Source organism: Microcaecilia unicolor, chromosome 1 (genome assembly GCF_901765095.1).
Source record: "Microcaecilia unicolor chromosome 1, aMicUni1.1, whole genome shotgun sequence".
Taxonomy (NCBI): Eukaryota; Metazoa; Chordata; class Amphibia; order Gymnophiona; family Siphonopidae; genus Microcaecilia; species Microcaecilia unicolor.
In genome coordinates, this window is record NC_044031.1 from 219,438,336 (window position 1) to 219,461,999 (window position 23,664).

The following is a 23,664-nucleotide window of genomic DNA, read 5'->3' on the forward strand; positions in this document are numbered from 1 at the left end:
CAACCGGTAAGAACATACTACTATTACAATTTGATATGTCAAGCGCTTTCGACATGGTTGACCACGGAATTTTATTACACATCCTTGAATACTTCGGAATTGGAGGCAACGTCCTCAATTGGTTCAAGGGATTTTTAACCACAAGATCATACCAAGTGACATCAAACTCGAATACTTCAGCCGCATGGGTATCTGAATGTGGAGCACCACAAGGATCCCCCCTCTCGCCGACTTTATTCAACTTAATGATGATACCCCTGGCCAAATTACTATCAAAACAAAACCTCAATCCATACATTTAAGCAGATGACGTAACGATCTACATCCCATTCAAACAAGACCTAAAAGAAATGTCCAGCAACATTAACCAAAGTCTTAATATCATGCATTCCTGGCGGACGCATTTCGACTAAAACTCAATGCAGATAAAACCCAGTGCCTAATACTCACCTCACAACACAACAAGAAAGAATTCACCGCCATTAACACACCAACTCTAAACCTTCCTATTTCAGAAACCCTAAAAATTCTTGGAGTCACTATTGATCGACACCTAACCCTAGAGAACCACGTGAAAAACATAACCAAGAAGATGTTCCACTCTATGTGGAAATTAAAAAGAATAAGACATTTCTTCCCAAGGAGTGTTTTCCGCAACCTAGTACAATCAATGGTGCTCAGTCATCTAGACTATTGCAACGCACTATATGCCGGCTGCAAAGAACAAATAATCAAGAAACTCCAGACAGCCCAGAATACTGCAGCTAGACTCATATTCGGCAAACCAAAATTCGAAAGTGCCAAGCCCCTACGAGAAAAACTACACTGGCTTCCACTCAAAGAACGCATTACGTTCAAAATATGTTCACTAGTTCACAAAATTATCCATGTAATATACTCAACAACTGTTACAATTATATCAATCTTTATTACATATTTAAATATCATAAATCTAACAATTATTGTCTAAAATTCCCAATATATCCAATCATTCATCCACTCACACAATCTTAAATCCCTAAAATCATTAACATAAATACACCATTGCAGTACCTGGAATAATTGTGCCACTCATAATTTCACCAAAATTTCAACAACAATATTATTATAGAGCCTGCCAATTACACAGTCAGTCAGAGAAAACTTTTCTTCATTAACATATTCTCTCAATCCACTTGTTACCAGTCTTTGAATTTCTCTACATATCAGGTGTTGTTTTATCTTGCCTTTCAAAGACCAGCCCGCTGCTCATTTAACAATTCTCCACCACACCAGGCTCAAACCAAAGTGTTGCTTCACAGCGTAAGCCACTGCTGATTCACTGTTCTCTGTTATAGCAGGCTCACAACACAGTTTCTCTCACAGCGTGACTCCAATCTTCACGGAACCACTGCTGAATCTTTAATCAGTAATTCTTTCCTTCAACTTCATGCTGCCTCTCAGGAGCTTACATCACTTGTAACATCTCATTTGCTCATTGAGGTAGTATTGTACAGACCCTACACGATTGTGTTTCGCAAAAAGCGTCTTCAGGGGTCATCAATCTAAATAAGCAACAATAATAACATCTACTTATTTTTCACAAACATTAACTCATCCGTTTTAAAAACCAATACTATAAACTCTTACCGGCTCTACAGGTGGCCAAACACTCAGCAGTCATCGATGTGCCGGTGGCAGCGTCTCAAAAGATGCCCACACATGCGCATATCGAGGCTTCAAAGAGACTGAATTTACATACCCTCTCACAAGTTTAGCAACTCCACCTCCTTGCTTAACCCATTAGGGCTCATAGTGTTCCTAAGGTAAAATTATCCATGGAGACGCACCAGCATACATGTCAGACCTAATAGACCTGCCACCTAGGAATGCCAAAATATCATCTCGCACATTCCTTGATCTGCACTTCCCCAGCTGCAAAGGAATGAAATACAAAATAATGCATGCGTCAAACTTTACCTTCCTGAGCACACAATTTTGGAACGCACTACCACGCAGTTTGAAATCGACATTCGAAAGAACGAACTTTCGCATATTACTGAAGACAGATCTCTTTAATAAAGCATACCACAAAGATTAACAAATGAGAAAATGCACAACTCGCACATATACTTCAGAACTTGATTCTTAATATCTGCTTGTACACTATATCGGTTATTCTGTATGTTTTAGCATCATCAAAATGACCAAGATCCTGTAATATCAAATGTTTATCTATTAACATTCTTCCACTAATCATGATGTATTGTAAGCCACTTTGAGCCTGCAAAGAGGTGGGATAAGGTGGGATACAAATGCAACAAATAATAATAATAATAATCCAGGAGATTGCAGTTGAGAAAATCTGACTGTACATTGAGCTGACCCGCTATATGTGCCGCCGACAAAGGATGTGGGCCTTCACCCATTCCAGAAGGCTCCACGTCTCCAAAGCCAATGCAACACTACGCATGCCGCCTTGCCTATTGATGTATGCCACTCGCTTTTGTGTTGTCTGAGAGAACGCGAACAGTCTTGTCCTCCAACAAACCCTGAAAAACATGAAGGGCGCTATTCGCTGTTCACAGCTCCAGGTGATTGATGAGCCAACTTACATCTCTATTCAACATCCCTGCGCATACCCAGTGGAGACGATGAGACCCCCCAACCAGCCAGACTGGCATCTGTCACAATCATCACACACGATGGGGAGGCTATAGACAAAGGTTGGAGTAGTGAAGCGTCTTGCCTGGGTCAACCATGACGGCCATCGCCGATACTCCTGAGACACTGGCGACCACATGTTCAGCAACGAGTGCTGCAGAGGACGTATGTCGGCCCTCGCTCACGGAACCACATCCAGAGTAGCCACCAAGGACCCCAGCACCTGAACATAATCCCAAGAATGGGGACTTGCCACCCTCAAGAGTTGGCAAACCTGAATCTGAAGCTTGTTTCGCCATAAATTCATCCAGTAAGAAGACTTCACCCTGCGCTGTGTCAAAGCATACCCTAAGATACTCCAAAGACTGAGACAGAGCAAGATGGCCCTTCGTAGAGTTGATAAACCACCACCACCACCGTAACCTTGGAGGAAGTCCGAGGGGTCATAGGCAGGCCAAAGGAAGTGCCCAAAATTGGAAGTGATGACCAAGAACCACAAAGTAAAGGAACTGCTCATGGGGAGGCCAAATGGGAATGTGTAAGTAAGCCTCCTTGAGATCCAAAACTGTAAGAAACTCTCCAGGCTGCACCGCTGCTACCACCGACCGAAGGGTTTCCATGTGGAAATGTCTGACCTTCAGAAACTGATTCACCTTCCTGAGGTCCAAAATGGAACGGCAGGATACACCTTTTCGGAGAACGCTGAATTAAATGAAATATTGGGCCCTGTCGCTCTTCGCCGAGAGGGACCGGCACTACGGCCACCAGATCCAGCAGAGACTGCAAGGGGATTTGCACTGTTAGCCGCTTGGACACTGTGCTGCACCGCAATCTGCGATGGCAGAGGAAAATTCTAGCTCGTAACCATCTTGGATAATATCCGAGACCCACTGATCCATGGTAATTCTGGCTCACTCCTCATACGAGAGAGTCAACCGATCCCCTAACTGAAATGGTGATGATTGGACCAGCACTCCATCATTGGGAGGCATGCCATACGGCCCCCTGATGAGCCGAAGTACATGCGTTCCTCTTGTTGCCCCAAAAGGAAGACCTCAGCTAGAAGCAAGAATGCTGGAAACCCATGGATGTTGTCAGAACACAGGGTAGCTTGCAGGAGATGCTAGCCCAGCTTACCTTCCCACTGTAGGTGCGTGGGGGCAAGGTGCCATGGACACACAGTGGTGGGTTGATGGGTGCCGTTCTCTGTGCTCTTTCTGCTGTTGGCACTTTCTCCGCAGCTGGGGCGTGCGGTATGCTTCTCTCTCTTGGGCGCTGCTGTCCTCTTCCCTGCCGGCCATCTTGGTTGGTCCCCTTCTTTTTGGCACCGACCTCTCTTGACGTCAGCCTGTCAGACACCCTCTCTTTTTAGGGAGGGTTCTCTCTGAATTTGGGGCCTCAGCTATGACCCGATTTCAGAGAGCTCCAGCGTACTTCTTCAGATTGTACCTTTTCGCCTGTTGTTCTTTGCCTGCCTTGATCTGACACTGCATATCACCTGATGCCTGCCTTGCCCTATAGCCTGGACCTGATGCTGCATATCACCTGCTGTCTGCTTTGACCTATAGCCTGGACCCGATGCTGCATTTTGCCTGCTGCCTGCCCTGATCCTGCTTTCCGCCTGCTGTCTGCTTTGACCTATAGCCTGGACTCGACTCTGCTCTCCACTGGCTGCCTGTATTGACCTCCTGGCTGGACCCAACGCCTCTTCTACAGCTTGGCCCTGCCTTTCCACCTTGAGACCCTCTTCTATTTCCCTTTGGGGGTTCCAGATCCTCTCTAAGTCCAGTTGGCCACCAGAACCCAGGGGTTCAACTGCTGGGGAACGGAGGTCATTGCAGGTGAAGCACTGGGCTTGCTGACCACTGGTCTTCTGGACCAGCACAAGGGCTCACTTGCCATGACAGATGTACATCCTGGGCAGTACCGAGGCCTCAAAACTCCAGACCACAAGCTGGGCTTCGGCTTATTCTCCAGGAGATGCTGAGATTTGGAGTCACCCAAATCCTTCACCAGCTTCTCAAGATCCTCCCCAAAAATTACCCCAAAAAGACAATTTAGTAAGATGCAGTTTGGATGCCATATCAGCCACCCAATGATGCAGCTACAACAGACGATGCGCCGTGACCACAAGAACCATTTCTTTGGCCAAGGCCCGTACTAAATTATACAGGGAGTCTGCTAAATACACTAGACCTGATTCCAACTGGGGTGCAGACGCCGCCAAGGCAGAGGAAGAATCTCGGTCCTGCTCCAGCACTTGCTGAAACCAGCTAAGCCATGCCCTAGCCACGTAAGACCTACAGATAGAAGCTTGTAAAGCAAGAGCAGACACCTCAAAGGAGTGCTTCAAAGAAGCCTCCAGTCACCTATCCTGCATGTCCTTCAACGCCACACCACCCTCCACCGGGAGAGTGCTTTTCTTAGTGAATGCCGCCACCAGGGCATCCACTTTAGGAAGGAAAAACTGTTCCACCCATTCCTGAACCACAGGATAGAGGCGAGACATAGCCTTTGCCACCTTCAAACCCGTAATAAACTCTCAGATGGCTTCATGCACTGGAAATGCTCTAGAGGATCTCTGAGTACTCGCCATTTTCAGGTTCATCGTAGCTGCGGCTTGCGCGTCTGGATCAGAAATATTCAGCGTTTCCAAAGCCCCCAAGACAAGAGAGGACAACTCCTCCAAAATATGGACGGCTGTGGGGTCATTTGGTTTCCCCAATTCATCTAAGCGAGAAGGGTGCAAAGAGTCCCCTGAAACGGCCGCCAGAAAAGCGGCAGGGGAAACAGGGTCCACTGACCCCACTTCAAACATGGGGCTCATTCGATGTCTCGTTTGCACTGGATCCCCCAAAGAGGGGTTCAATGACTGCCCCAAGACCTCCATGGGGTCAGCTGGAGGAATATCTAGATGAGGAGGGAGAGGCTGAGGCAGAGCCTGTTTCATCAGATAGGCCTGGGGCAACAGTAGCACAAACTCTGGGGAATAAACTCCTCAGAGGGTAAGGGCCCAGGAATCACCCCAGGAGCCTCAACCGACCCAACCAAACAGACCCTCACAGAGGCGCTGCCCGAACTGACCTCCTGGAGCACTACAGAGCGCGAAGAATCTGCAGTGGGAAACCCTGCCGCTGCCTGCTCAGCAAGCACCATGTCAGTATGAGAATACAAGATGGCACGTGCTCCCTGGAAAATGCCACCTCTACTGAAGCTAAGCCACCAGAACTCCCAAGGCTCTCAGCGCAGCTCGTAGGGCAGACACCCGCAGCCAAATGCTGCTTTCCGCAGTGGAAGCAATGCTTGACAGTCTCAGCTGCCATGCTCCCCTGCGCATCCATTGCAAAACTCCCGCCGGCAAGAAAACGGAAGGAAAGTGAGGCACTCACTACAGTTGCTATAGGGCGTGGAGTCCCTGCAGTCCCCCAAGGCAGGGCTTGCTGTGCACAATGCGGTGCGCCAAACTCCTCCACAGAATAGTCAGATCGCCTGTGTGCCTCTAGATTGCTGTTTGTTTGGTTTTTTAAAAATCTGCTCTTTTTTTTGTGTGAGGAAGGCTGAGCACAAACAGAAATCAACTAGGAGGAAAAATGGGAACACCGGGGTGAGGCAGGCACCTAGACAAATATGTATCCCCCAAGGATGGCGCCTGCTGGTCAAACACCCCCTTCCTCAACTGGCCAATCCGGCCTTGGATGTATCCAAAGAAAAAGAATCCAGGAGCTAGAGAGAAGCTGTCCACCGCCTGCTGGAGATAGAGATATGCAGACTAAGGGGCTGGCCGTCCAGGATCATTGTCTTCAGTACAATATTTTGTATCTCCACCTGCTGGTAGATGGACACAACCCACCAGTTTCTGGATTCATTTGCTGCTGAGGCTAAGGAAAAACAGATGCGAGCTGGGGGGGAGCACCCACAATGCTCTGTAGAAAATCAAAGACTGACCTGGCCCTGTGGGAAGACATGCTTTCAAGCACTTCTAGGAAAGAATGTTTTTTTTTTTTTTTTTAGCTTAGCGGAGTTTTAAAAAGGTTTGGACGACTTCCTAAAGAAAAAGTCCATAGACCATTATTAAATGGACTTGGGGAAAATCCACTATTTCTGGGATAAGCAGTATAGAATGTTTTGTACTTTTTTGGGATTTTGCCAGGTACTTGTGACCTGGATTGGCCACTGTTGGAAACAGGATGCTGGCTTGATGGACCTTTGGTCTTTCTCAGTATGGCAATACTTATGTACTAATGTTGAAGAGTGTCTCTGTGCAAGCTCCGCCCATATGTAAGAATATTTCCATCCTGCTTGTCCTTGAAGAAAGCTATTATTTCTCTTTGTATAATATTCATTTTTGGGAAAAAGAAATAGAAGTACAGGAAAAGATTTTCATCCATGCCCCTTTCCTGAGGAGATACAATGAAGCTAACTTACTGAAGAACCTATTTACACTAAATGTAAGACAAAAAGAGAGAAAATATAGAGCTACTATTAAAGAAGTTCACCCAGAGAAATTTGGAGAAGCATTCAACAAGCACTCCAGCACTGAGGAAGAAGATCAGGAAATGTTTGAGGAAAATCTGGAGAAGACAGTAACAGATCCCAAGCATGAAAGACAAGAACTGTAACAGAAGTAGGATACTGCCATTTTCCCTTTCCAAGAGACTCAGGAAGAGGCTCATTAACCATTTTGAACATTTTGAATTAAGGGATTACATGCAAGATCTTGTTTTGCTAAGTAGAGAGGTTGTAATAAAGGTTTATGCCCAAAATAAATCTGTATTGTGCACATTTGAAATAGTAAGGTTATAGATGGACACCAATTGGAGCTCTGTTTATCATACAATGCAGTCTATGCTTGGGTTCTGGTGGTAAATCCTCCGTATCGTACCAGAGAACTCATCAAAGTGATTGAAGGGACTAGTTGAGAGAGCAGACTTGGTCCTGGTACCAAGTGTGTATCTAGTCAAGTCTTGCCTGAAGCAAGGCTTACAATATTTCCTTGTTTTCTTTTACGTTTTTTTCAAAGTGTTTGCCACAAAACATAGTGGATGATAAGCATGCACAAGTTAAACATAGGGAGAACACATCCAATGGTAGCTTCACTTCTATCTTCAATTGGGAGCAGAAAGCTGGCCTTTTCCTGTTCCTTCAAAAATTAATCCACAGGAGTTTCCTGCTGGGACAAGATGCAGTTTTGCTCAACTTAAATCCAAGAACTACCAGGGCCTGCATAACCATTAGGTAGAGTACATGGCACAGGGTGCCAGTTTTTGAGGGTAGGGAAAGGGCAGCAAAGAGCAGCCAAACTGAAGCAAAACAAGATACTCTAATACACATGCAAACTCAACGAACCAACATTCCATGCTACCAAATCCCAGGGCAAGTAGTGGCTTCCCCATGTCTGTCTCAATAGCAGACTATGGACTTTTCCTCCAGGAACTTGTCCAAACCTTTTTAAAACCCAGTTACGTTAACTGCTGTTATTACATCTTCTGGCAAAGAGTTCCACAGCTTAACTATTTTTTAAGAGAAAAAATATTTCCTATTTTTAAAAAGTATTTCTATGTAACCTCATTGAGTGTCCCCTAGTCTTTGTACTTTTTGAAAGAGTAAAAAAAAAATCGATTCACTTCTACTCATTCTACACCACTCAGGATTTTGTGGACGTCAATCATATCTCCCCTCAGCCATCTTCTTTCCAAGCTGAAGAGTCCTAACCTCTTTAGCCTTTCCTCATATGAAAGAAGTTCCATCCCCTTTATCATTTTACTGACTCTTCTTTGAACATTTTCTAATTCTGCTATATCTTTTTTAAAGATATGGCGACCAGAACTGAACACAATACTCTAGGTAAGGTTGCACCATGGAGTGATACAGAGGAATTATAGTATGCTCAGTCTTATTTACCATCCCTTTCCTAATAATCCCTAGCGTCCCGTTTGCTTTCTAACCAATGCCACACACTGAGAAGATTTCAGCGTATTATCTACAACACACCCCTTGGGTGCTGACCCCCAAGGTGGATCCTAGCATCAGGTAACTATGATTTGGACTGTTCTTCCCAAAATGCATCACTTTGCATTTGCCAATATTAAATTTCATGCGCCATTTGGATGTCCAGTCTTCCAGTTTCCTAAGGTCTTCCTGCAATTTTTCACAGTCCGCATTTGTTTTAACAACTTTGAATAGTACTGTGTCTTCTGCACTTTGAATGTGCTGTCTCAGCATTGCCGCACGGCTTAGTAAACAGGGGGGTTAATCACTTCACTTGTCGTTCCAATGTCCAGATCATTATAAATGTGTTAAATAGCACCGTCTCCAGAACAGATCCCTGCGGCACTCCACTATTCAGTCCTCCATTGAGAGAAATGGCCACTTAACCCTACCCTTTGATTTCTGTCTAATAACCAATTTCTAATCCACAACAGAACATTGCCTCCTCTCCCATGACTTTTTAATTTTCTCAGGAGTCTCTCATAAGGAACTTTGTCAAAAACTTTCTGAAAATCTAGGTAAATTACTTTTGGAAACTGCCTTCATTGTTATTTATAAAAAAAAAAATCTATATCCTACCAATCACAAAGTTCTAGGTATTTATGAAACAAAGGTTAATAATTGAAAAATATGTCTAATTACGTGCTTTTATAGTATATTTAAGCCCTGGAATTTTTCATTCAAAGCATAGTTAAACCCTGTAACTTGTAGCTAGAGGATGTAGGAAAAATAGTATAGCTGGGTATAAAAAAGGTTTGGGTAACTTCTGAAAACACAGTTAAGGCAGGTTCGGGGAAGGCTACTGCTTATACCTGTGAGTAAGCAGAATTAAATTCATCTAATATTTGAAATCATGCCAGGTACTGGTGACCTAGATGGGACAACAGGATACTGGGATTGACTAATTTTGGTCTGACCCAGTATGGTAATTCTTATGTTTTTATGTGGTACAGCAGGGGTGGGAAACCATGGTCCTCACGGACCACAACCCAGTCGGGTTTTCAAGATTTCCACAATGAATATGCATCGTTTATTCATTTACTAGACCGTCACTTATTACAAGGTAAATCAGAACGGTTTACAATATAAAATAACATTAAAATAATATTAAAACAGTAGAAAACACACTCTGAAATCCATTGGTGATAGGAAAGCACTACAAAAAGACAACATATATGCAGATTTCATAAAACTATAAAAACATTAGTAAAAACACAAAGCTAAAAGGGTTTTTTTTTTGTTTGTTTAGGTTTTCCATTATTTCTGTTTTAAATATTTGTTTCAACTGACTCTTGCATGAGATCTATTTGCATACAATAGGAGCAGTACATGGAAATCAATCTCATGCACATTCTTTGTGGAATACCCGACTAGACTGTGGCCCTTGAGAACTGAGGTTGCCCCCACCTGTGGTATGTGGTGCTGCTTTTTCTATCTGAATGGAGCCACAAATTCAGCTTTATATCAAAAAATTATATACGAAATGTCAAGCCATTTCATTAGTTGAGTCAGAAGTAGGTTACGTAAAATGACAATCCCCTAAATTTTCAAGATCTACCACAGAATGGCTGAACAGGAAGAAATTGTGCATTTAGGATTAGTCAAGTGAAAGTTCCAACCTAAACTCTATTGAAATGTTGTGGCAAGACCTGAAATTAGTTGTTTATGGAAGAAAGCCCTTAAAACACTTGCCTTGGAAATTCATTTATTCATCATTTCCTACTTGAACAGGAAAGATTCCAGCTATTACAAATTCTGACGACACAATAATGTAAATTGAAACAAAATGAACTCATCCAAGACACTAGCACATGCAGCTTTCCTCCACCCTGTCCTATTGGGTAAAGGAAGGAAGGAAACTTACTTCAGCATCACATCTGATTCATTCACGATTTCTGCAAATTTGCTTTTCTGTAAATGTTGTTCAATCAATAACATATGTGATTTTGTGTACCTACAGTAAAAAATAGAAAGCGAAAGAAAACCTCAATCTTCAAGTTGTTTTAGAAATGAAGAGAATTAAGAACTTCACCAACTATGCAAGGATGAAATAAAGCAAAGATACTTAGTTGTAGCAGGTATTCTCCAAGGACAGCGAATAAGTGGTTTGAAGCGGTACAATTAAAGAACATTATACGAAATGAGTTACACTTTGTGGCAATCCTTAATTATTGTAGTGTAAAGAAAATCCTCAGAGGTAAAAACCCCTATAATGATTTTAGATGACCAGGATTATCTTGATAAGTGGTGTACCATTCTTAACAAGGTTGTGGCCACAGCCAGAAGGATGTTAGGGTGCATAGAGAAGGATATAACAAGTATAAGAAAGGAGGTGTTGATGCCCCTGTACAAGTCATTGGTGAGACCCCACTTGGAGTATTGTGTTCAGTTTTGGAGGCAGCATCTTCCTAAGGACATAAAAAAACTTGAAGCGGTCTAAAGAAAAGCTATGAAAATGGAATGGGGTTTGTATCACAAGACATATGAGGACAGACTTGATGACCTGAAGATGAATACCTTGGAGCAAAGGAGGGACAGGAGTGATGGTACAGAAATTCAAATATTTGAAAGGTATTAATATACGAACAAACCTTTTCTAGAGAAGGGAAGGTGGTAGAACTAGAACACATGAATTTAGTTTGCAGGGGGGCTGGAATAACGTCAGGAAGTACTTTTTCACAGAGAGGGTGGTACATTCCTGGAATGCCCTTCCACGGGAGGTGGTGGATATGAAAACAGTAACTGAATTCAAATAAATACAAAGGAATCCTGAATGGAAGGCATGGAACCAAACAAGCTTAGAGGTGATTAGATGGCAACACCTAATCACATGTTGTCCTTTAGATTGTAAGCTTCTTTGAGCAGGGACTGTCCTTCTTTGTTAAACTGTACAGTGCTGCGTAACCCTAGTAGCGCTTTAGAAATGTTAAGTAGTAGTAGTAGTAGTAACACCAGTAATGGAGAAGCAAAGCCAGTGCTGGGCAGACTTCTATGATCTGTGTCCTAATCATGGCTGAATAGATTCAGCTTCAGTAGTTGTACAACAAGGCCAGTGCCAGGTAGACTTCTACAGTCTGTGCCCTGATTGTGGCAGGAGAGATTTGGATGGGCTGGAGTGAGCTTCAGTGACCGCTTTAGTAGTTGGAGAATAGGGCTAGTACTGGGCAGACTTCTACAGTCTGTGACCTGAAAATGGCAAGGACAAATAAAATCAAGTATGCTTATGTAGAATCACATCATACTTTATGCTATGAGTTTATCTTGTTGGGCAGACTGGATGGACTATACAGGTCATTATCTGCCATCATTGAGTAACAATTACCTTCCACTTTATTTCCAAAGATACTATTCTTTGCATGGCACATCAGTAAGCTTTTCCAGCATGTCATAACACTGTTCAGATGCTCACATCTTATACCAATTGCAGAAGTTCTTGACGTTGTCTCAAAAGCATCAAAGACTGACCTGATCTTGTGCTTTCCAGGCTCCTTCCCTTTGCTTAGCTAGTGAGCCGAGTTCTTCACTTTTTTCTTGAGGGAGAGAATGTGTAAATTCCCCAGTCTTATGCATGTCTCTTGAAGGTACTGGCCCATGAAGAACCAATAAGTTAGATGGAATAAAGCATAGTATTCTGAAAACTCTCTTTCCCAAGAGAGTCCTCTCTAGGGGTCCTGAAGAATGGATTCCAGTACTCTTGAGCAGCTGAAGTAGTAGGGAAGGGATGTAGGCCAACCAAACAGGTCTCCAGAGGTTGACTGTAGTGCAAAATATTTATTGAAGCAACAGATATCAAGGACTCAATTTATCTACATGTCTATTCACATCATGAGTCACAAAGTTAAAATTAGTATCCTCATTCTTAAGTATATCAAGTTTCTCCTCACAAGTGGTGCACATTGTTTCACTCTTCTTTGCGGTTTTGGCTATTAAGATCATGAGATCTAATGAACACTTGTTAAAAATGGTGCACCACTTATCAAGATAATCCTGGTCATCTAAAATCATTATAGGGGTTTTTAAAATCCTAAGACCTCTGGGGATTCTCTTTACACTATAATAATTACGGATTGCCACAAAGTGTAGCTTATTCCGTATAATGTTCTTCTTTAATTGTACCGCTTCAAATCACTTATTCGTTAAGGACGCTGACGACAAAGGCACCGCTTCTTCTTTTGTTGAGGCCAGTGTAATGTTTAACTAAAATAACCGAGGGGTCTGTTTACTAAGCCGTGCTAGTGGCTTCCGCGTGGCATTGCCAACATAGCCCATTCAAAGTGAATGGTCTGTGTCAGCACTGGAGGCATAGTAAACCCTAGTGTAAGTACACTTGTACAAAAAAGCCATACAAAGCTGAAACATGATTTGTATCAAATTAGAAAAGGAAAAAAGAAAAATTATATACACATCATATAGCTGTAGATTACAAAAGATGGGGAAGAAACCATTAGTAATAGAGTATATAAAGGAAAGTTTTTACCTAAATACCAAAACTGAAAACTGACAACTACACAGAAGTGTGAGACAACTTTATTCTAAACCCTACCAAACCTCACCAGGTGTCTGAACTTTAGCTCTTCTGAGAACTAAGTATGCAGTCAGATGAGTAGGATTTAAAAATAAAATAAAATAAAAATAACACAACACAGTATTTAGAGGACAGATAGAACCACTAAACACTTGAAGGCAAATTTTAAGAAGAAAGATGCGCCCAACTGGAGAACACCTGGCTAGAATAGCAAAAATTGCTTCCTCCTTTTTTGTCTCTCCTGAGAAACATCTGGATTAGATCCAAATTTTCTCATTCATAAAATGTTTTCCCTATGCTTGGAATAAGAAAAAATAATTTATCTCTATTAGTTACGTTCTCTAAGGAGATTGGTAGCGTAAACCAAGAGTAACTGGGTTAATTTCTAAAGAGTCCAAAGTAAATCTACCTTCATCTCTTGAGGAAGCAAACTTCTTTCCGGAAAGATAATAAGCGCTCATAATACTGGGTAGATATTTCTGAGCAATTTGTAATACTTCCACTAAATACTTCAGGAAAGCTTCCTTCATGGATAAACTTTCAAAGATTACAGAAATTAACACCTTCAAGTTCACATGTCTCAGTGTATTTTCAAAATTTTCCACTTTAAACCATAATGTTGATAAGTCAGTGACCAGCACTGTTTGAAAATCTAGTTTTTTTTTTTTTTAAATAGGCTGCTAGAATCAATTCTGAAAAGGTTACAATGAATCAATCTCAATTTCCTGAGTTTTAAATTGCTTCTTCAGAATAGTATTTTGATACAATAAAGAATTAAATGCTGAATGTGTGGTCTCTCATTTTTCTTTTTCATTACCTGAGATGGGGAAACGAAAGGGTAGTACATAGTTGTGCCCTTGCCAGGTTCCATGAACAGATTCGTGACCCAGCCTGGAGAGCAACCTAGAGGTCCAGATGTCAGCCTTTTTAGACAGGAGTCTATCGATGGAAGATTGGACCAGTCCAATTGGCCCGAAGTCACCTTGAGCCCGAAAGGAAGGACCCCCCCCCCCCCCCTCTATAGCCAAGAGCTGCGAGCTCCCCAACTCCAGAATGGTGGCAGCATCCTACGGAGGTTGAGAGGAGTGCGCTGCAAGAATTAGTGCGTTTTGGGGTTTGGAACATCGAGGGTGACCAAAACAGCAGAAGATAAAGCGTAGAGGTGCAAAAGCAACTTTGTAAGGAAGGAAGCAGTTCTGAGACCCCCAAGGTTCAGGACGGCAGTTCTGAAGAAGTTGGTCAGTTTTGGAGCAACCCCACGTTGATTATACAGAAACCAACGGTAATGTCCTAGACCTTGATATTGATTGATGCCTTATTTTATTTATTTATTTATTGCATTTGTACCCCACATTATCCCACCTTTTTGCAGGCTCAATGTGGCTTACAGGATGTTAATATGATATAGTCATTACATGAAATTAGATACAGTCGATAATAAGCTGAAGGTAGAAGAGAATTTGGATGGGGGGTGTTGGGTAAGATTATGTGAGAGGTGTTTTACAGCACATGGGTGATATAAGGAGTGGTTTGTTTCATTGAGGATGTCTTTTGTAGGCCTTGTTGAAGAGGTGTGTCTTCAAAGATTTGCGAAAGCTGGTTAAGTTGTCCGTGGTTTTCAGGGCCATGGGTAGTGCATTCCATATCTGTGTGCTTTTGTACGCAAAGGTAGTAGCGTATGCCTGTTTGTATTTAATTCCTTTACAGCTGGGGAAGTTCAGATGGAGGAACTTGCGGGCTGATCTTCTGGCGTTTCTGGGCGGTAGGTCTACTAAGTTTAGCCGAATCCGCTCTGATGAGCCAGTCGTTGAGATAAGGGTGAACTCTGATACCCTCTCGCCTGAGAAAGGCAGCCACTACCACCATGACCTTGGAAAAAGTCCCAGAGGCAGTCGCCAGGCCAAAAGGCAAGGCACGAAACTGGAAATGTTGGCTCAATACCGCAAACCGGAGAAACCGCTGATGCAGCGGCCAGATGGGAATATTTACTACTACTACTACTATTTAGCATTTTTATAGCGCTACAAAGTGTACGCAGCGCTGCACAAACATAGAAGAAAGACAGTCCCTGCTCAAAGAGCTTACGATCTAATAGACAAAAAATAAAGCAAGCAAATCAATTAATGTGTGGAGGAATGAGGAGAGGAGAGTAGGTGAAGGTGAGTGGTTACAAATCAAAAGCAATGTTAAAGAGGTGGGCTTTCAATCTAGATTTAAAGATGGTCAAGGATGGGGCATGCAAGTACGCTTCCTTGAGGTCCAGAGACGTGAGAAACTCTCCTGGCTGTACCGCCGCAATGACGGAGCGCAGGGTTTCCATGCAGAAGTGTCGCATTCCTAAGGCCTCGTCGACTCTGCTTAAGTCGAGGATAGGTCTGAATGACCCGCCTTTTCGAGGAACCACAAAATAGATGGAGTAGCGACCGCAGTCCCGTTCGGCGGGAGGAACTGGAACCACCGCTCCGAGTTTCAGCAACACCTGCAAGGTCTCGTATACTGCCGCCCGCTTGATGGCAGTGCCGCATCGGGACTCCAAAAACGTGTCTGCTACTGGGACAACAAATTCTAGTCGGTAACCTTCTCTGATCAGGTCTAGGACCCACTGATCCGAAGTAATTTTGGTCCACTCCTCGAAAAAGAGGGAGAGACGACCCCCTACTGCAGGAACCGACGAGTGGACCGGCGCCCCATCATTGTTGAGGACACCCCTGAAGTTCTGGATGTTGCCCGGACGCCACCGCGCATTTGTCCAAACGAAAGGAGTTCCTCTCCTAGAAATGGGTACGTTGACCAAACCCCGTAGAGTGCCCTGGGCGATACCTGCGAGCTTCACGAAAACGTGGCCTGGAAGAGGAGGGAAAAGAAGGACTTTTGGAAGAAGGCCTCGGCCTATCCTAAGGCAACTGTTGGGACTTAGAGTCCCCTAGGTCCTTAACAATCTTCTCCAAATCCTCCCCAAATAAAAGAAGGCCCCGAAAGGGTAACCTCACCAGCCTTTGTTCAGAGGCCATGTCAGCCGCCCAATGCCGGAGCCAAAGAAGGCAGCGGGCAGCAACCGCCACAGACATCTGCTTAGCTGAAGCTCTGACCAGATCATAAAGGGCATCAGCCAAAAAAAGACAGGGCAGACTCCATACGTGGGCAGACATCAGTGAGGGAACCCAGTCCATCGGTGGGCTGCTCAACTGCCTGCTGCAACCAGGAAAGGCAGGCCCGGGCTGCATAGGAACTGCAAATGGCCACCCATAAGGAAAGGCCCGAGATATCAAAGGACCGCTTCAGTGCGGATTCCAGCTGCCGGTCCTACATATCTTTCAAAGCGACCCCTCCCTCCACCGGGAGAGTAGTCTTTTCAGTCACAGCCGTGACTAAAGCATCCACTTTAGGCATCCCAAAGAGGGTCAACTGACTTTCCCTCAGGGGGTAAAGGTGACACATAGCGCTGGCCACCTTCAAGGGACCCTCAGGGTCAGACCATTGAGCTGAAATAAGCTCTTGGATGGAAGCATGAGCAGGAAAAGCCCGAGAAGGCTTCTTAGTGCTAGCCATCCTAGGATTAATACAAGAGACAGCATCCTCATCAGGATCTTCTATACAAAGGGCCTGTAAGGCATCAGAAATGAGAGCTGGCAGCTTGTCGCGGTGGAAAATCCGAACCGCTTTAGTGTCATCCAACTCCTGTGGCAAGCAGCCACCCTCATCTGGATCATCAGTCTGTGAGGGCCTGCCAGACCCCTCAGACTCCCCGAAACTAGACCACGGAGGAGAACAGAGTGAAGAGTCCCCCTCAGACGGGGTATTCACTCGTCTACGCTTAACGTCAGCCAAAAGCTCGGGGGAAGAAATAAAGTCTCCAGCAGACGCTGGGCTATAAAGAACCCGAGGCAACCCAGACCGACAGGAATTGTCAGGAGCCTCAGGCAGTGTTCTTTTTAACATAAAAGCCTTATGCATCAGCAGCACAAATTCAGGGGAGAAAAACAACCTGTACATCCGCCCCACATTGGGGGAAGCGGAGGCAAAAGCTCCTCTAGAAACCTTGAAACAAGGTGTCCCCCTGCACTCTGACCCCTTCGCAACCGCGAGGGTCGAGTCATGCGGCGCCTCCAAGATGGCGGCCACTGCCAACTCCGGCGGGCGGGAAGAATCACTGCCCACCATGCTTGTGCCAGCATTAGCATCTAGGCAGCATGTGCTGCCCGGCTGCTGATCTGCATTTCCCACAGTGGGAGCAGCGCTTAACCCCTTCAGCAGCCATCAAATACAGAAAACAAAACTTACCCTGCACAGAGAGCTGTTAGCGGGAACCTCTCCGGAGGAGCTGGGCACCCCTCTCACCTCAGGAGACCGAGTCAAACGAGCTGCGATCAAGCTGCCCCAAACCAGGAGCTCAGGAGAAAGCCTCTCTCTGTTTTTTTTTTTTTACTGTGAGGAAAGTTAGAGGCAGGCAGCCACAGCGGAACTCCGGGAGGAGGGGGAATGGGGTAAGGCAGGGACAGGGAAAACCAAGTATGCCTTTAAAGTGGGCACCACTAGCCACAACACCCCCTGCTCTACTGGCAAAGCACAGGAGCCACCCCAGGCAGAAATCCAGGAGCTGAGAAGCAACGCCCACACCTGCTGGGAGATAGAGTTATACTGAAGGCAGAGGGGGTTGGGCGCCCTAGAACACCATGTGCTTTCAGTGTTCTCTATCTCCACCTGCTGGTAGGTGGATACAACCCATCAGTTAATGGATTCATCTGCTGTTGATGACAAGGAATTGGGTTTTGCCAGGCCCATGTGCACAGGAGCAGAACTTACTGTGCAACTCCTCTGTGCATGTGCCATGCTCAATCCTCCCACCGAACTCTCTAATGCTCAACACTATGAGCATGCCTATATTTGCATCTCATTAGCGTTGAGCATTAGAGAATTGTTCTTCGGTGCTGTTCCGGAGGTATTTTTATGGCACTGTTCAGCATGGTGCCGGAGATTTAAGCATCGACCCATGAGCTAATCAGTACAGCAGTTCCAGGAAAGGGGTGTGGCTGGAAACACTCTAGCAGGGCTAACAGCCATTATAATAAGGAACTGCCAAGGGCAGGAAGTAGGAGAGGACAGGCTAAAAATCCTTGGGTTACTGATAGTCCCAAAAGAAGAAAGGACGGGCTGAATCTCCCCGGGTTACTAATAGCCCCAAAAGTAATAAAAGGCCAGAGGAAGGTAAAAGTCAAGCTCAGCAGACTAGTGAAAGTCTGGAAGGAAAAAGCCCAGGAAGACTGCTTTGGTAGCCTAGGTGGGGTTTGGAATAGCCCTAGTGTGACAGGGGGTTTGGAATTGCCCTGGGTTGTGAATAGGGTGTGGAACTGCCTGGGTTGTAAAAGGAATTTGAGAACTGCCCTTGGTTGGGAAAAGAGGAATGTCCTGCAAACTTGTAACAAGGAGTAAAGGTTTAATTAATTTTGCTGGGAAGCCAAGAAATACTTGTGCTGCATTCTTACTCTCTGAAAGGTGAAGAGAGCACCATTGATTAACTGAATGAAAATTGTATTTTGTTTATGCCAAACCTTATGAAACCATGGTAATTTGCTAGGCAGCTGCCTAGGCCAGGGAGGGTGGCTAATACCCAAGAAGTTAAAGTAGTGGGCAGGGTAGTTCAACCAGAGTTGAAAAGAAGTCCATCTGGGCCAGCCCTTACCACTACAGAAAAGTAGACTCCACTCAAGCAGTTCTTGGTACTATTGGAAACATTAGGACCAGGACAAGCTCATTAGGGCACACCCTAGTGGTGACAATACATCAAGTAACATTATAAAAATAAAATTTTTTAAACCATAAATGAGAGGACTGGGTGTTTCACATTAAAATGGATAGATATGTGTATGTGTCAAAATACAGTCTTATATTCATACATACACACATTCAGCTTTGATCATAAATACAAATCTCAATAGGAAGACATTAAACTTGTTAAATTTAAAAAGTAATTCTACAAGTTTTAGAACTTACCATTCAACCATATAAGGGTATTTGTCTTCTATTGTAAGATTAGGATCAATTTCAATAGCATAATATGTTTCTTTTAGTTGATATAACTAGGAAGAAAACAGTGTCAGTTACTAATTACAATAGAGATATTTTGGAAGTTAGAACAATGAACTAAAATCTACAGAGTATGCTTTCTAGTATTGAAATCCACTCTCACTACTTTTCTTCAGAGGGTTATTTCCACCCTAGATGTTGTTTATACATTACTTTAGATTTAAGGAAAAATTAGGTCTTACCTGATAATTTTCTTTCCTTGAGTCACAGCAGATGAATCCAGAGACATGTGGGTTATAACCGTTTAACAGCAGGTAGAAATAGGGAGTACCAAACTGAACTCTGCCATATAGTATGACACTGTGCTCCTCAGTCAGTTAGTATTTCTTATAACAAAGCAGACAGAATAATAAGGCAAACACTTCTCCATCTTCAAAGAAATGAGGTATAAACCTGTCAACTAGCAAAACTATGCACAGGCATAGTTTTGCAAGTTGACTATGCACAGGCATCCACAGCAAAAAACCCAAGCAGAAAAACAGACTGAATTGATAGTGCCAATCCTCGTAAAAGGATGGGACTCTGGATTCATCTGCTGTGACTAAAGGAAAGAAAATGATCACGTAAACCTAATTTTCCTTCTTTGTCATCATCAGCACACAAATCCAGAGACTTGTGGGATGTAGCATAGCAGTTCTTAAGTAGGGTGATAACCAGACACAGCCGCGGAAACAACTGATGCCCCGAAGAATGCCTTAGACGGAAACCATCAACCGGACAAGGTCTGGAAAACGTGTGTCATAAGGACCACATAGGCGACCTTCATAGAAGAGAAAGAAGAGGAGACACGCTCAGAAGACATATGCCCAAGAAATAAGCACCCGACTCCAGCAAGCTATTGCTACACTAGTAAAAAAGCCCCGTTTCTGATGCAAATGAAACAGGGGCTAGCAAGGTTTTCTTCTGTGTGCATGTGGGAGTGTGTGTGTCCCTGCCCTCGCTCCCCTCCCCCCTCTGAGTCCTTCATTGTTACAGAGAGAGCGATTTGATTTCCTGCTTTGCTGTTTTCCTTCACTGTTTGTGTTAGCGAGAGAGCGAGGGCGGGGCAGACACTCATGGGGAAACCGGATATCTCTCCCCCTTCACACTTCCGGCTGGAAGCTTCATAGAACGTTGGTGTTGCCTTTTATATATAGAGATATACGGCTGCATTGACTCCACTGGGGCCCATCAGTAGGAAGAAGAGAGACTATGCCCAGACATCCACTGGTAGCTGTTTTCTTATTGCCCTGTCTTTCTCTCCATCGCGCTCCCTCCCCCCCCAAAAAATCTAGCATGCAGGAAGATAGGGAAAATATAGCTCCTGTACCCTTTTCCATCAAGACCAACTTCCTCCCAGCGCCTTCTCTCACTGAGGGGTAAATCATTTGCCATGGAAATAGTGGTGTTCCTATGAATCTAGATGCGTTTCTTGCAAAAATTCCACCTAGGCTTTAGGCTTATTTAAAACATGCAAGATTTTACTACATTTAGTAGGTGAGGAAGTCCCCCCTACATTTCATGACATGATTTTAACCATTATCTAATGAAGCCTGATGACCGAGTAAGATCATATTTATTTATTTTATTTGTTGCATTTGTATCCCACCTATTTGCAGGCTCAATGTGGCTTACAATATGTTGCAGGCTCAATGTGAATTACATAGTACTGTTAGGCGTTTGTCCAGTTGGTTGATAACAAATACAAGGTTGTATAGTGATCGAATGAGGTATATGTGGAGGGTTGGAAGGGATGAAGGTTGTATGTTGCCAGTGCGAACATTAGGCATGCTGTGCTTTGGGTGAAGAGGTTTACGTAGGGTCGTTGGGGTAGGCCTTTTTGGTTTTTAGTGATTTCCTGAAGTTCAGGAGGTCATGGATTGTTTTCACGGCTTTTGGGAGGCCATTCCATAGTTGTGCGCTTATGTAGGAGAAGCCGGATGCGTAGGTTGTTTTGTATTTCAGTCCTTTGCAATTTGGGTAGAGTAGGTTAAGGTATGGTCTTGCAGATCCGACTCTGTTTCTTGTTGGTAGATCTATGAGGTCTGTCATGTATCCTGGGACTATGCCATATATGATTTTGTGGACTAGAGTGCAGATTTTGAAGATGATCTGTTTTTTGATTGGGAGCCAGAGCAATTTTTCTCGAAGGGGTTTGGCACTTTCGAAGCATGTTTTGCTGAATATCAACCTGGCTGCTGTATTCTGGGCGGTCTGGAGTTTTTTTGTTAGTTGTTCTTTGCATCCTGTGTAGATTCCGTTACAGTAATCTGCATGACTTAGGGCCATTGAGTGTATTAGGTTTTGAAAGGTTTCCCTTGGGAAGAAAGGTTTTAGCCGTTTGAGCTTCCACATTGCATAGAACATTTTCTTTATTACAGAGTTTACTTCGCTCTCGAGAGTAAGGTTGCGATCGAGTGTAGGGAGGGTGTGTCCTGGGGTAGTTATAGTTGTGGGTTTGTATTTGTTATGTTGAGAAGTGAGGATGAGGCAGTGTGCTTTTTCAGTGTTCAGTTTCAGTTGGAATGAGTTTGCCCAGGAGTCCATAATATTCAGGCCTTCGTTGATTTTGTTGGTTATTTCTTTCAGGTCATGTCTGAAGGGGATGTAGATTGTAACATCATCTGCATAAATGAACGGGTTGAGGCCTCGATTGGATAGGGATTGTGCCAGTGGAATCATCATGTTGAAAAGTATTGGTGACACTGGTGATCCTTGAGGTACTCCACATACTGCTTTCCATGGTGGTGATATGTTTGAGTTTGATTTTACTTGATAAGTTCTGGTGGTTAGAAAACCTTTAATCCAATTAAGCACGTTTCCTTCAATCTCGAAGTGGCTGAGTAGTCTTAGTAGTATATTGTGATTTACCATGTCGAATGCGCTCGACATGTCGAACTGGAGGAGGAGTATGCTTTTACCTATGGCTATCTCCTGCTTGAATTTGGCCAGGAGGGTGACTAGTACAGTTTCGGTACTATGGTGGGAGCGGAATCCTGATTGTGAATTATGTAGTATTGAGAACTTGTGCAGGTATTCCGTGAGCTGTTTAGTCACTAGACTCTCCATCATTTTTACTACTAGTGGGATAGACGCAACTGGGCGGTAGTAGGTGAGATCGTTTGTGCTTTTCTTGGCGTCTTTTGGTATTGGGGTGAGTAGGATGTTGCCATATTCCTCAGGGAAGAGACCTTGTTGTAACATGAAATTTAGGTGGGATGTGAGGTCTAATATGAAGTGATCGGGGGCGGATTTTAGTAGATAAATGGGACATATGTCCAGTTTGCAATGGGTCTTGGCGAATCTGTGAGTCGCTTGTGTAACTGATTCGGTGTTGATGAGATTAAATGTTGTCCAAATACGGTCAACTGGGTATCCGTTGGAGGTTAGGTCCAGTTCGATGAAGAAGTGTTCGATGTCGGTGTTGTGATGAGGAAGTGTGCTGCTTAGTTTTGTTATTTTTTCGTTGAAGTAGTTAGCAAGTTTGTCTGCGGGTAGGATGTCTATGTTGGTTGTGGTGACAGGGGTGGTGTCCAGTAGCTTATTTACGAGTTGGAATAGTTTCTTCATATCTTTGGAATCCGGTCCTAGTTTGGTTTTGTAGTAGGACCTTTTGGTTTGTTTTATTGCATATTTGTATTTTCTATGTATGTGTTTCAATGCGTTGAGTGTATGTTCGTCTTTTATTTTTCTCCATGCTCGTTCAAGTTTCCTGGATTGTGTTTTGAGTTTTTTTAGTTCATCATTGAACCATGGTATTGTATTCTGTCTTTTTGCTATTTCGTTTAATGCGCTGCTACATCTGTCATCCCAGCAGTTAAGATAAAGTTTTGAGTCCATTCTTATTGTCCATTCGTTGTCATATATCTGTTGCCAGAATACTTGTGAATCTATTTGCCCTCTTGTAGTATAGGTTGTATGTACTGGTTTGTGGTTTGAACCCTTCTTCCGCCAGTTTAAAGTTAGGTTCAATTTGTAATGGTCGGTCCAAGGTGTTGCTGTCCATTTGATGTCTGTTATTAATAGGTTGTGGTCTGTGGACAATTTATGTGATAGGAGGTCCAATGTGTGACCCTTGATATGGGTCAGTTGCATATGAGGACATTTGAGATCCCAGGACTGTAGGAATTCTTTACATTCCCGTACGTTGGTGGAGTTGGGGTCCTCTAAGTGAAGGTTAATGTCGCCTAGTATTAGTGTGTTGGGAGTTGTTTACACAATTGTTTGATATGAAGTCAGTGAAAATGGGCTGGGTTTCGTTCGAATTGCCGAGTGGTCTGTAGAACAGGACGCAGTTCAGGTGATCGATCAGGGAATTGTTATGGGTTCTAAATGAGGCAATTTCTAGTTGGGGTGTTATGGAGTCGGTGATGGTTTCGATGATGAATTGTTCTCGGTAGATTAGTGCTATGCCTCCACCTCTCTTTTCCAGTCTGGTCTGATGA

General features: G+C 43.8%; 1 protein-coding gene across 1 annotated transcript in view; it reads right to left on the bottom strand.

Moving 5' to 3' along the window:
- The window catches only part of LOC115470876 (cytosolic 5'-nucleotidase 3-like), a 159,321-nt gene that overhangs the window by 23,697 nt on the left and 111,960 nt on the right, over nt 1–23,664 (bottom strand). The window contains 2 exon segments of the mRNA XM_030204480.1: nt 10,496–10,585; nt 19,148–19,233. Of these exon segments, the coding sequence (XP_030060340.1) occupies nt 10,496–10,585; nt 19,148–19,233 (176 nt within the window).